The following is a 14,212-nucleotide window of genomic DNA, read 5'->3' as shown; positions in this document are numbered from 1 at the left end:
TTTTCAACCCAGGCCATTCTGTGATTCTATAAATACACTGTTTAAGTGTATTGCATTGATACTGAAAAAAGAAATATCAATGGGCTGAAAAATTAGTGGTCTTGTCAGTGACTGTATCCGTAAGTTTCCTAAGCATTTCAATGTTCTAGTTTATTCCTTGGAGATCCACACTTCAACAAAATATAATCATTTTATTCTATTTATTGGTGCTGTTTGTTTGATATTTTCACTAACTGTAAGAATTTCCCATAAGTAGATGTAGCTTCCTCACCCATTCTATTATTTTTCTCCTGCCCTCTGTGGCTGAAGGTTTCTGCACTGGTCTGCAGGGAGCAAAGGTGTCACTGCCATCTAGTGTCCTTGGAGAAGGTTTCTGGAGACAGTACCAAAATCAAAATTGAACATTAACATTGAATTTCTTCATCAGTTTCTCAGCTAGTAGCAAATCTTATGTAGTTACAGTACCTCTTACAGTGTTTGTTACCTTTCCAGTGTATCATTGAGTTTTGTGGACAGCTGCCTTGTTTCTCACTTTTGAAAGTTTAGAGTTCTTTTCTTAGTTTTGTCTCTTCTAAGAGACGTTGTGAAGGTCCTCCTTCTTTAGGATCATGCAGTCAGCACAGAAACCGGTACTGAGGAGCATGCAGCAGATTCTTGTGGTCCTTTCCTGGACTGGAATGCCAGGAACTGACAAGCTGGTATTTCTCTCAGCTAGGGTAGAGCTGACCACAGAGCCACGTGTCTCTCACCAGGGACACAGACATATGAGTTGGAGCCATGTTGGACCTGTGCCGAAGGCTGCTTCCAGGCAGCCAAGCAGTAAACAGGAATCTGAATGTTTGGGCTGGGGAGCAGCTGGATATGATCATGCTGAAGCCTCTCAAAGGCCCAGCTTCCCATGCAGTACCTGTTCCACTGCCAAATGTTCAGAAATTTGCAAAGTTACGTGAATCAACTGGCACTCATGGAAGCTTTTTTATTATTTTGACCATAGAAAATATTTTGCTGAGTCTTTGTACTAAAAATAATGAGAACTAAGGTTAAATGTCCAGGCCCTTACTTCCCCGAAGAGAGATTAAACTTAACTGCATTCCAGTGTCAAGCATTACTCAGGCAAGTGTCTATCAACAATTACACTGGTATAGAAATGAATGGTTTTCTGTTTATTAGATACAGAGAATCATACTGACATTTATTTTTCTAGCAGTTTTATCAATATAATATTGTATAACAGGATTCTGCTTTTATAAGTTTTCCTATTTGTAATTTTTCCTTGCTTGTCTTTTAAGCATTTTAAGATCTGACATTCACTTTACCATTTTACAGACAGAATAGGCCACTGTAGATGATAGGCAACGTCATCTGACCATTTGCATCATGTAAATTACAGAATCAAACTCACCTAGCCTGTTCCTGTGTAAACCTGGCCATCTGTGCTGGTTCAATGGGCTTTGCTTGGGAGGCTGATGTAATGGTGTGGGGGCTGGTTTTGAAGACGAAAAATACGACAAGGTTGTTAGTTTCAATTAGTTATTAATATTCAAATTAGTATGGAATTGAATTTCATAGTATTTTTTAATCATTTACAATACTTTTTGTAACAATAAGGACTAATTACAACTTCATCCTTATTCTGGAAATTTATCATAGAATCATAGAATCACAGAATGGTTTGGGTTGGAAGGGACCTTTAAGATCATCTAGTTCCAACCCCCTGCTATAGGCAGAAACAGCTCCCACTAGACCAGGTTGCTTACAGTCCCATCCAGCCTGGCCTTATGCTTCCAGGATACCCGTAACCATTCTGGGCAACCTGTTCCAGTGTCTCACCTCTCTCACAGTGAAGAATTTCTTCCTAATATCTAGTCTAAATTTACCCTCTTCCAATTTAAAGCCATTTCCTCTGGTCCTGTCACTACCTGCTCTTACAAAAAGTCCCTCCCCAGTTTTCCTGTAGGCCCCCTTCAGGTACTGGAAGGCCACTATAAGGTCCCCCAGGAGCCTTTTCTTCTCCAGGCTGAAGGGCCCCAAATCTCAGCCTATCCTCATATGGGAGGTGCTCCAGCCCTCTCACTGTCTTTGTGGCCCTCCTCTGGACATGCTCCCACAGTCCCATGTCCTTCTTGTGTTGGGGGCTCCAGAACTGGACACAATACTACAGGTGGAGTAACACGAGAGCAGAGCAGAGGGGTAGAATCACCTCCCTCAACCTGCTGGTCACGCTTCTCTTGATGCAACCCTCATTGAACTTCATGAGGTTGGCTTGGGGTTGGTGGTTATTTTGTATTTTCCCGCTTACTGTCTTTTCTATAAAATCAATTATGTTAAAAAAAAAAAACACAAACCTTTAGAAAAAAACCCTCAAGATAAGAATGTACTAGAATTCTAGTTGAGGTGAAAAAACTGATGAATAAAATGCACAGGATAGGTTTCTCAGTTTTTCATTCCATAGCTCTGTCTTGCTTTTATGACATACAGTGAAGGATATCTTCATTGAAATAATTTCACAGTGTCATTTCATTCCTCCAGTTTATTTAATACTACTTTCTTAAACTGAGAAATAGTCACAGTCCCACTTCATTTTCAGTGATTGAAAACAAAACAAAACAAAACAAACAAACAACAACAACAGTCACAAAAGAAGCCCCCAGAATTTATATGGTACCAAAACAATTGCTATAAATACTGGAAGGGTGACAAACATGAAAAGGTTTTATTTGGATATTTTGATTTGAATGCTTGCGTTCTCTGCCAGCAGATAGGCATAACCTCTATGAATGTCACTTGAATCACTTCACAGCAGCTGGAAACATGGGCTGTGTTACCAGATGCAGTTTCATGAAAGGCTTCAACCTTTGTGATTCCCTTGGTATTGCTGCTTTCTGGCTTCCCCAGTGTCATACAAACTGATGATTTCTGCAGGGAGTACTGTTCATTTTCCCTGTTTTTCTGTCTGCTTTGAGATGCTGCCTTGCTGCCTCTGTGCATTCAGCTTCTTTCACATATAACATGGACATCTCTTTCTAGGGAGACATTCCCATTCAGATGGGGATACATTTAAATAACTTTGGGTTCCCTAACTTCAGTGTTGCAGCCTGGTGTTATCCTGCTCAAGGAAACACTATGCAGTCCTGACTTGCTCCTTACAGGTCTGGATCCCCAGTACTTTAGAAATAATTTTGCAAAGAACAGAACGATTAATTTTAAAATAAAACAGTCCAGGGAGTATCAGCTCTATTTCTTCAGAAATACTACACAGTTCTAAGAAGATGCTAGATTGCTGGGACTTAGTCATGCTTATGATCATGAAGAATGTATCCATCTCCTCACTTTAATGCTAGACAAACTTTCAATGGTGTAATGCCCCTTCAAATGAGTATCATTTCTTTCCAGTTTTCCTATTAATTTAATGCAGTTCCAGACTGACATACAGCTGTATAGTTCCATATATACAGTATATGAGTATGTGTTTGGTTCTAGGTAGCCAGTGCTTGTTCACAGAACTCTGCTTTCCTCTAATAAACTTGTATGCCTGAATTATTATTTCCATGTACTAAAAGCTGCTCTGCAGCTTGTAGCATGGCACTCATCTGTACTTAGCACCAAAATAAGGAATTGGTATGCAGGATGCGGACAATTCTTTTGCTCCAGATGCTGTATTCAAATTGCAGTGGTCCATTGAAGAAGTAGAGGTAACCTGAGGAAAAAGAAAGTTAAAATGAATTTAAATTGAAAAATCTATTACATTAAAACTAACTTTCAAATAAAAATCACGTGATTTGTTTTCATTTCTTAGTAAAACTTAAATGCAGTATTTTTGTCTTTAAAACACTGAGCTAAATTTTTGGAAGTCCTTATTACATTTGCTAGACTTAGATCATTATTTTAAAATAAACAGTATCTTAACCGGGTGTAAAGCTCTGCATTTCACTATTATGGAGAGCTTGCTTAGGAGAACTGAGGAGTATCTGACTTGGAAATTCCTTGAAAAATTGGATAAAAATTATCAAGATTTCAAGGAATGGCCATGTTATAATACTTCTATATAGATAACACATCACTCTGGATTCTCTGAGCAAGGAAGGAAGTCTACTTTGACTCTGAAGATATAAATCTCCATATTTTATAATAATATAATTGTCAAAGTATAATTGAGATCAGAAACCTGATCTAGGCAAGAACAGAAGTGTTGATATCAAAAAAGTCAGAATTACAAATGACAGAATATCTTACAGAACATTTATGTCAAGCTTCAGTCACAACTAATAGTAAAAAAGCTTAATTGTCAGGTTACCTACCATTTCTTTGGTAGACTGCATCCACTCTATCACCAATTCCTGCAAATTCATCTTCTATGAACTTGGGGTAGCCTGTGTCCATAACCTCTGTCTCTTCATCATAACTACATTAAGCATAAAATAAATTAAAAATTCAGAGAACTTAGCCTGGTCTGTTCCCTTGCATGCTTTGAAGTTACCACCAAGAGAAGCTAGCAGCCATTAGATCCCTTACGTTTAGTGCAATAATAAAACTCAAGGCAATAAGTAGAGCACCATTACACCAGAACACACTCTCAGTAATCACAAAACCAATGAAGTCACATTTTCAGAAGTGCATAAGCTACCCATTATAGGGAAATGATTGTACATCAGTTTATCAGCAGTGTGATTCTGCTCTGAGGCTGCCTGACACAGAGGTTATTGAAAGGGATGGTAACATCTTCCTTAATATGTGAGAGAGCTGGCTGCAAGCCCCCCTCCTGGCCAAGAAAAATAGCCATTGTCAAGTAATTCAGATGTCCTGCTCCCACAGGAGCCACACAACTTCAGGAAGCAAGATAATAATTTTGTCTAGAAGATTTGTCCATGTTATAGACTCTCATGGATAGGGCAATTTGTTCTTTCCTTTCTTTCACTCTCTCAGTTTTTACAAGCTGTGCTCATGTATTTATAAAAAATCTGCATGCACTTTCATGATATATTCTAGACAAATGTCACACCTATGAAAACCATAGACTGACAGTATCTGAAGCATAATGAGAAATATTTACTGATCTTTTAACACTTCTGCACACATTGTGAAAAGGGCATTGAAAAGAAGCACCAGTCTGTTTGCAGCTTACCTCCAGTACTTATTCCCTGTAAAAAAGAGAGTCTTGCCAGTGTCATCAATATGGACCACTGCATCTATCCTTTTCATTTCTTTTGGGAATCCCATTTCATATATCTTTTTAGGAAAGCCTTCAACTATGTCATAGCCATTCAGAGCCCAAACCTTTTTTCCTGAAAATAGGAATAAAGTATGTATTATTCTTTTCTAAAGCCTGAGCTTTGAGAGAATGATAAAATGAAGATGCTACGATCCTTGTTTTCATATATCTAACAGATTCTTAGGCCACATACTCTGTAGGTATTAAACTATTCATGCTAAAAGTAATGCTAGCCATAGGAGCTTGATTGTACACCTCCAAACTTAATGAAAGTTACGTAGGTTTGCATGGGGTGGAGCCTGCATTCATTGTATTTTGTGTAAGGAAGATAGAATGTTATGTACTTCCATTCATTACCTCTCTGTCTCTCATTGAACTTGACTGAGTATGTAGATTTTCCTGCCAACAACACAACAAAAAACTCACCTTTAAACATGAAGACAAGATCTTTAATGGGGTTTTCATAAGCTGCATCTATTTTGTTTGGAAGCTCTGGCCAAAAGGATTTAATTAAAACAAGTTCTGCTTCAACCATCTGAGGGTGCAGTCGCCAGAAAAACCTAGTTCAGAAAAAGAGAATAACAGAGAAGTTGGGGTGCTGTTTTTTTTGTTGTTGTTGTTTGTTTGTTTGTTTGTTTTCATTCAGAATAAGGGAAACAATTGCCCTCAATGTAAGGTTTCTGAATTTAGTATAGCTTCATCAAAATAAATGTTAGTAGATTTATGTCCATTGACAAAAGCCCTGTGAAATGAAAAATGTGAGGAAATAGTGGCAGCCTTCAGCCATATCAGCTTCACTTTACATTGTTGGGATGTAATTGCATTGCAAGTCCTGCCTAAAAACACATCTGATATAACTTCTTAAAAACATCTATGTTGATTTGGGAATTTCTATATTTACATAGATTTTTAGTGAAAAACTCAAATGGCTTTCTCTCACTCAAATTTTATCAAGTAGCCACTGTCCATCACGCAACAGACTCTTTACCTGTCCTTGAAGACCAGCATTTCTCCACGAAGTTTTGTTATGGCATCAATTGATAAATCTGCAGCACATTTCTCTGGCGTTTTGGGATGTTTTGGGTTGGGATCTCTGTCTCCAGGACCTGGAACCATATAGTATAATAACAGTTTGTCAACTTTCATTTCTGTTCTATGGCTCATAATATTAAATAGGATATGGAAATGTCCCCAAACACCACGATGAACAAAAGCAGAATAGCAAATGATTTGTACCAGAGAAAGTCTGTTCCCTGTTTCTCTCCTTTAGCCAAATACACTATAGGACTTTGTAGTTCAGCTGGAAAGATGCTAAATGGACTAATTTCCTTTATCCTAATTCTGAAGATCCTCTAAAAGTTTTATTCTTTCCATGACTGAAACCTGAATATTTCTGTTTCTCCCTTCTATATCTGCCCATTTTACATTCTCTTTTCAGGTAAAAAAATAAAGGGACTCTGTGTGCTCTCTTTTCCTGCCTAGTCAAAGGAACAGCACAGCTACCAACAGTCCTCTGTAGTATTACTTTCTTTTTTATCCCCCTGAACTACTAAATCTAAGCATCTTTTGTCCTTTAGCCTGGTTGCCAGGAGTTCAGTGATTAGGACTTAATCAATCATGAGTGTTGCTACTGAACATCCGAAGGCCTTTAGTAACTGTACAGCATATCTGTAACAGGTTATAATGACACAGGCAATACATATATTATACAGACTTACCATAGAGCTCTTGGATCCCTTGCACATCATCATCAGGAAGCACAAAACCAGATTTTCCAGTATATGTGTAAATTGGGAACATCAGTGCTCCAGGGTCTCTGGAGTGTTCAAGTCCCAGCGAATGGCCAAATTCATGAGCAGCAACAAGAAACAAGTTATACCCTGTAATAAATGACAACAGAAGTAAGTGTATGCCTCCCCATATAGCCAAAGTGGACTGGACTACTCAGTTAGCCTTAACACTGTGATTTAATGTGAGTGATGAAGGAGAGAGAAATGGAAGAATGATATATAGTTTATTGACTTTTTCCATCTATTACAATATTAGTTTTAAGAAGGGCTTAATTGACTGCCCCATATCTGGTCTTCAAGCTATGTCTTATTTGACACTGTTCTGTAGGCAGCTTTGATTCATTGCTGGATTCCTTGAAATTTCTTAGCAATGCTGAAAGATCTAGGATGAAGTCTTAGTAATACTTAAATAAAGAAAAAATTTTGTTGGAAATTCACTTCCAGTGGAAAGTCTGCATTATTCTTGTATGGCAATAATTCTAGAAAGGTGAAATAACACTATGCGAAATTAATGTTTTGTTCTGTTGAAGCTCTCTGCTGAATAGACAAAGTGAGGAATTTTCAAATTAGTTACAAGTAGCTGACTTCCAGCTGAGCAAAGTATATCATAAAATCATAGGATTGCAAGGTTGGAAACGACCTACAAGATCATCTAGTCCTGCTGTCCTCCCACTACCACTGCTACCACAGGCACTAAACCATATCTCACAGCTCCTCATCCAGACACCACCACCTCCCTGGGCAGCCATTCCAGTGCCTGACCACTCTCTGAGAGAAAAAGTTCTTCCTTATGTCTAACCTAAACCTCCTCTGGTACAATTTGTGGCCATTTCCTCGGGTAATGTTTGTTGTCTGGGAGAAGAGGCCAAACCCCTCCTCATCACAATCTCCTTTCAGGAAGGTGTAGAGTGCAATGAGGTCTCCTCTGAGCCTCCTCTTCTCCAGACTAAACAATCCCTGCTCCCTCAGCCGCTCCTCATAAGACTTGTCCTCCAGACCCCTCACCAGTTTCCTTGCCCTTCTCTGGACACATTCCAGGGCCTCAATGTCTTTTTTGTGGTGAGGGGCCCAAAACTGAATACAGTATTCAAGGTGTGGCCTTACCAATGCTGAATACAGAGGGAAGATTACCTCTCTGCTCCTGCTGGCCACACTATTTGTAATGCAGGCCAGAATGCCATTGGCCCTCTTGGCCACCTGGGCACACTGTCAGCTCATGTTCAGCCGAGCATCAACCAACACCCCCAGGTCCCTTTCCTCTTCACAATCATCCAGCCACTCATTCCCAAGCCTGTAGCGCTGCATGGGGTTGTTGTGGATAAAGTGCAGGACCCAACACTTGGCTTTGTTGAACCTCATCCCATTCACCTCAGCCCAGCGATCTAGATCCCTCTGAAGGCTTCCCTACCCTCAAGCAGATGGACACTATTTCCCAGCTTGGTGTCATCTGCAAACTTAATGAAGGTACACTCAATCCCCTCACCTAGGTCATCAATAAAGATATTAAACAAGATAGGACCCAGTACCGACCCCTGGGGGACAGCACCTGTAACGGGTTGCCAGCTGGACTTAGCTCCATTAACCACTACATACGTTTTTTCTAAAAGATTCAGTGAGGTCATTCCTGATCAGCTGTCCATGAGCTGTAAGTAAATGCCAAGCTGACAGAGCACATTAAATATGGCATTTTTAAAAATTGCTCCACTGAAGATGTGTATATCTTAAAATTTATGGTATGCATATGTTATATTCCCATTTATGATTAGCAATTAAGTCCACTTTCCAATGAGTAGACAGTGAACATACTACCTAAAGAACAGTAAACAGAAAACAAACAAACAAACAAAACATTTACAATTGTCCATCACCATTTGAAATAATCTCAGGAACCTCTCTTACCTCTAGAATCATTTGACCAAGTTTCATCATCATCAAAATGGGCATCTCCTCCATAGTCTGGACCAGGAGGGAAGGCATGAGCCAATAATCCAGATGGTCCATCAAAGGGGTAGAAGTCACCATGTTCTATAAAATAACACTCAAACCAATGAAATCAATTGCATCTCATCAAATTGGCAACAATGTAACCATAATGTAAGAAGAACATGCTTTGTCTTACCTTTAGTGCCAAAGGAGATCATGATATCAGCAGTGCCACTTCGTATTCTGGTGAAGTTAAGGGGTGTCACATCAGACCAAACCTTGAATGCTTTTTTGAAAGCTCTCTCTACTTCAGCACGTTTCAGATCTGGAGTGTAACTCACAATTCTATCAAACAGAATAATATCTTTGGTTTAATTATGCAGATTGAAGAAAGCATTTAATGCACTTTTATCTGACTGTACACTTCATTAAAAAGTTTTGCTTGTTACCTCCCTGTGTTCTTATCTGAACATAAAGAGCTGAACAGTTGCATATAACACTCCAAGAAATAAAAATAACCATTTCCATTTTCATTGTTGTTATTCAGAGGCATCTAAAATGATTCGACAGATCTCTATAATTAGTTTTACATGCACCTGAGGATTTAGAAAAAGACAGATTTTCATTAAGCCATACTTAAAACTATTTTAATGCCATTTAAAATATCTAATGACCTTTTCTGCTGAGGCTAAACATGATCCAAAGAGGTTTTGTGGGCCAGTATCACTGGCATTAAAGTAATATTTTTTACCAGGTACTGAACTGATATCTCTGAAAGAATTCAGTGACTTTATATTGGCTGCATCTCACTGAAACATCCTATCGATGACACCGTGGTATTTAGGAAAAAGAAGCCATCATGCTGTGGGAGAGCTCCCTCTCTGGCAGATTTGTCTAGGACAGGTCTAGGGGGAGCAGATTCCAAACCAGAGACAAGAGAGATCTAATGATTGAGCTCTGCGAGGATCAGAGGTGAGATGTGTGATTCCTATCCCTCTTTCATTTAGAACCGTGGATGTGCTCAGAGTGTCTACATGGAGGCCAGGAGTAGCTGGCTTACACCACACCAGATCTACTACATGAAAAAGAGCAATGGAAGAAAAATTTTATTTCTTTCCTTGGACTGTAAGACAGGTCTAGGGGAGCTTTCAAAAACTCTCTAAGGGGCTCGAAGAATTTTAAATTACAATATAAATTCTGTCAAAGTTTAACACACTCTTTTCCCATCAATTTCGTATACTGAGCAACCTAAGTGACAAGTTACTTGGAAAGACGGAACATTCAAAATGCCTGTATGTTAAATTACCTGTATGTTAAATTAGTTTTTGACCATTTGAGTTTTCGAGGGAAAAAGTTATATTCCCCCACATCTGGAACACCACATCTTGGTTTCTGCATGATCTCGTATGTTTCTTCATCTAATTTTCCTGTCACCTCTAAACCAAAAAAAGCTTGCATTTCTCGAAGTTTAGAGGCCATTGTGTTAGCACTCTTCTTCATAACACCAGTGGGATTTGGACGGAGATCATAGTGAGTCCTGAGGTAGCGCTAAGAAAGGAAAAAAAAGTCATAAGCCTAGTTTCCATGCATTTGTAACTACACAACTATTTATAAAACATGCAGATTAATTTATACTGTACCTCTGCAAACCGGAGGTCTTCCTCTGTGAATTCGTGGCTATCATCAAAAGGAACAGGGACTGTCAGACAAAATGACAGACCCAGCAAGAAGAAGAAGACAGCTGAAAGCATTATGTTGGATTTGTGAAGTCTGAAGCCCTGATGTGTTAGAGAGCAGCTACCTTCACATTTATAGCCCTGTTCCAATGAGTCATCACTCAGGGACAAGTTAGAACTTCCTTGTCCCTGAAAGTAAACATGCTTAGACGGCCACTTTTTCTTTCCTCCCCAGCACTGTGGTTTCAGCATCTGTTGTTCCACTGAGGTCTCTGAAACTGCATCTTCATATAAACAGTCTCAGAATATTTACAAAGGTTGTGGGAAGAAATCAGGAGGAGAAAATGGCACTTTTTGATTATTTTGCAATAACTTACACTGGCTTATTTCTCCTCTCTGCTAGAGTAATTGTTTGTTTCCAATTTGACAGAAAATAAGAAATATATAATCAGCTTTTTTTACTTTCAAAATAAATTCTAGAACTTTTCAATACTTAGATGGTCAGCAACAATTCTGAATTGTTGGAATAGACCAGAAATGCTTCTGGTTGTTTTGAAATGCAGCTTTGGGTAATAAGAAATTATGTTACAGAGTATGTAATGGACATGACATTTCCTTGTTTCTGTAAAGAAATACAACTCTGAAGCATTAACACGAATTTTACTTCAGGAATCCTTAAAATGGCTTTCTGCCAATCTTTCAGACTAATTTACAGCTTGAGATGTACCTAAAAGCAGAAATGTTAAGTGGCAAGAAACAGTTTTGAATATCTAACAGTGTTTTTACTAGAAGCTAAGCAGATCATTTAGAGGGGCTGCTTCATACAATCTCTCTTCCTTAGTAACTTAAATTTACTTTGTGAGGAACAGCTGTAGATCAGTGAAACACCTGCTCTAAGAGAGGCAAACTGCTATAGGCAGGCAATGAATTTGTGTATCTAGAATGACAGAAACATGTGTGTTTTTCTTATGAGGTGGAAAATAGGATGAATCTGGTGTTATTACTATGTTTGAAAGCTGAGCAGTAACTTCTGTCTCCCCAGGGTCACTCCAACCTCAGCTGCTGCCCAGGCTTGTATCACTTACCATGCCCAGAAGTCTGGGTCCTGTTTTGTCTGAATCCACCTTCATCTTCTGTGGAGTCAATTCCCACATGGAAAACTCAAGCAGCTTTCTGGTAAACAGCAGTACATGCTTTCTAATGCACATGCCCTTGCATGCTGGTGTTGCCTTGTTGACAGAACAGGAAGCAGACAAAAATCGGTGTAGCTGAATGTGACAAAGCTCAATTTTATGTAAACAGTATTAGCCTTTTATCTTACAAGGCTAACAGCTAAAGAAAACAAACCTGGGAGGAATTTGCTATTTATGCTATTTTTACCTCTCCACCCACCTCATTCAGTGCTAAATATGACTAAATCAATTAGGGATAGACAACCTCTGCTCAGATTGTTTGCATATCCTCCTTTACATTGCCTATTATCGGTGCTGAGACTGTTTAGCAGTGGTGGCATAAAGACTAATAATTACCTCATCTTCTTAAAAAGTGCTTCAAGGACAGCATATTGTTGATGTAGACATTGTTCTGCACTCCTTGCAGGCATTGCCATTCTTACCAGCTTATCACTAGGAGCTATGCATGCATCTTCTTTCTTTCCAGCACCACTGTATTGATATTTTCTGCATTGCTTTCATTGGTGTAGGGGTATTTGATCATGGGCTCTGTACTGGCTCTGGTGAGGCCAACACAACATCTAGTGTTGTGTTCAGTTTTGGATCCCTCACTACAAGAATGACACTGAGGCCCTGAAGCATGTTCAGAGAAGGGCAGTGAAGCTGTGAAGGATCTGGAGCACAAATCTTATGGGGAATGGCTGAGGGAACTGAGATTGTTCAGTCTGGGAGGCTCAGGGAAGATCTTATTGCTCTCTACAACTGCCTGAAAGGAGCTGTAGAGAGTTGTAGTGAGGTGGGGGTTGTAGTGAGGTGGGGGTTGGCCTCTTCTCCCATGTAACTGATAGGACGAAAAGTGATGGCATTTTGTTGTGCCTATTAGAAAAATTTCTTCTCAGAAAAAAAATGTTAATGCATTGAAACAGTCTGCCCAGGGACGTGGTTGAGTCATCATCCCTGGGGGTGTTCAAGAAATGTATAGATGTGGCACTGAGGGACATGGTAGTGATGGGTTGATGGTCAGACTAGATGGTCTTCGTTTTTTTTCCAACCTTAATGATTCTATGATTCTGGGATTCTATATGGAATCATTGCTCACATTCAAGTGATGCCAGAGCCTGAGTTTAAAAAAAAAAAAGAAAAAAAAAAAAGTTAAAAACTGTGAAGAGAGACATAAATGAAGATAACCACAGTCAGAAGTGGTTTGTAGATGTTGTGCTGATCCCACTGCAAACAAGCAAGCTTGGAAAGCTACATTTTGTAAGCACTGACACTCACAAAACTGCTGAACAGTGAGAATTCAACAAGCACTGCAAAATTTCTGCAGTTCTGGCGTCTTGTGGGTGTGGGCAAAGTTAGCTGGACTGATGGCAGTTTTCATAGGCACAACAGAGACTGGAATAAGCATGCTGTTTTTTTTCCCTCAAGAGTAAATGAATACAGAAGAATGGGAGAAGTGGTGAGAAGTGTCTGAAACCAGCATTATTTGAAAACAAGAACTGTGCCAGCATATTGCTTCAACATACATTTTGTGACTGCAGATAGTGGAAAGGTGTCATATTTTGATTTACTCCCTGTGTGGTGACCAAAATAGCACTGCACAGAGAATGTGGTGAATGCTCTTTAACTTCCAAACTGCACACTCTTTACTAAAGGCAAATAAAGTCAGTGGGTCAGTTTGTAAATGCACCTTACCACAAGTTTTATTTCAGGTTGGAACATTCCAGCGCCTACAGTCACCGAATCACATATAGGTTGGCTTCCACTGGAAAGCTATTTTGAGGCTCATGGTACAGATGGATAAATGAAGTCCCAGCATGGTTAAGATAAAAACCCAGCCATGCATCTGCATGTGGAACACCATCTGCAGGGTTTGTTACAAGAGGGACAGTGATGGCTGGGAATGGTTCACATGAGCAGGTCTTCAGCAGTGATGGTAAAGGATGTTACACCCACCTGACTCCTCTAAAGTAACAGCACTTACTGGACAAAAGATGCAATTGGAGGTGTTTAGCAAGGTCCAGAGTCAAGAATTATGAGCATGTTTTGAAAAGGCAATGGCTCTTGTACAAGTGGGTTCCTGCAGACCTTTTGGGCCACTGTGTCATACAGAGACAAAGCGGCTGCCTTTCTGTTTGCCTACAGAGCAAGACAACTTACAGCACAACACATTTATGAGTGTGACAGGACCCTCATAACCATTGTATGTGAGTTGCTGACAGCTTTTTTCTGCTTCAGAATGCAGGATGCTAACCTGTTTGTGATCCTTTGTCAGATGTCACCATTAGTTTTTGTACATATGCAGTGGTATCTCACTGACCTGCTCAAGAAATGGTCCATTTGTTGTGCTTCTCTTTGCAATCAGGATAGCACTCCCATATCCAAGCTGTACGAACAATTTGAGGAAGTTATTTACAGCATTTGCTGTAATTGAATTTTATT

At 39.4% G+C, this 14,212-nt stretch overlaps 1 protein-coding gene across 1 annotated transcript; it reads right to left on the bottom strand.

Moving 5' to 3' along the window:
* Positions 1–2,444: 2,444 nt before the first annotated feature.
* Positions 2,445–11,045, bottom strand: LOC116230617 (collagenase 3-like). Its single transcript, XM_031595886.2, has 10 exons — positions 10,563–11,045; positions 10,229–10,470; positions 9,119–9,267; positions 8,899–9,024; positions 6,928–7,089; positions 6,198–6,315; positions 5,636–5,769; positions 5,123–5,282; positions 4,299–4,402; positions 2,445–3,697 (listed from the first exon to the last, which is right to left on the bottom strand). The coding sequence occupies exons 1-10, from the start codon at positions 10,848–10,850 to the stop codon at positions 3,597–3,599; spliced, it is 1,584 nt and encodes a 527-aa protein (XP_031451746.1). The 5' UTR covers positions 10,851–11,045; the 3' UTR covers positions 2,445–3,596.
* Between the last annotated feature and the right edge of the window lie 3,167 nt (positions 11,046–14,212).

The sequence above is a fragment of the Phasianus colchicus genome, chromosome 1 (assembly GCF_987193195.1).
Source record: "Phasianus colchicus chromosome 1, bPhaCol1.hap1.1, whole genome shotgun sequence".
NCBI classification, from domain to species: Eukaryota; Metazoa; Chordata; class Aves; order Galliformes; family Phasianidae; genus Phasianus; species Phasianus colchicus.
Note: the sequence above shows the minus strand (reverse complement) of the source record. Positions and strands in the feature narration are given on the sequence as shown.

Bases quoted from the DNA above. Each gene is read 5' to 3' on its own strand.
- LOC116230617 (XM_031595886.2), bottom strand. From the start codon at position 10,850: ATGCTGAAACCACAGTGCTGGGGAGGAAAGAAAAAGTGGCCGTCTAAG. The intron at 10,471-10,562 runs GTACAGTATAAA...TTCCTTTCTTAG, and splicing joins AAGACCTCCGGTTTGCAGAG to CGCTACCTCAGGACTCACTA. The intron at 9,268-10,228 runs GTAATTTAACAT...TCTGTTTGATAG, and splicing joins AAAACTAATTTAACATACAG to AATTGTGAGTTACACTCCAG.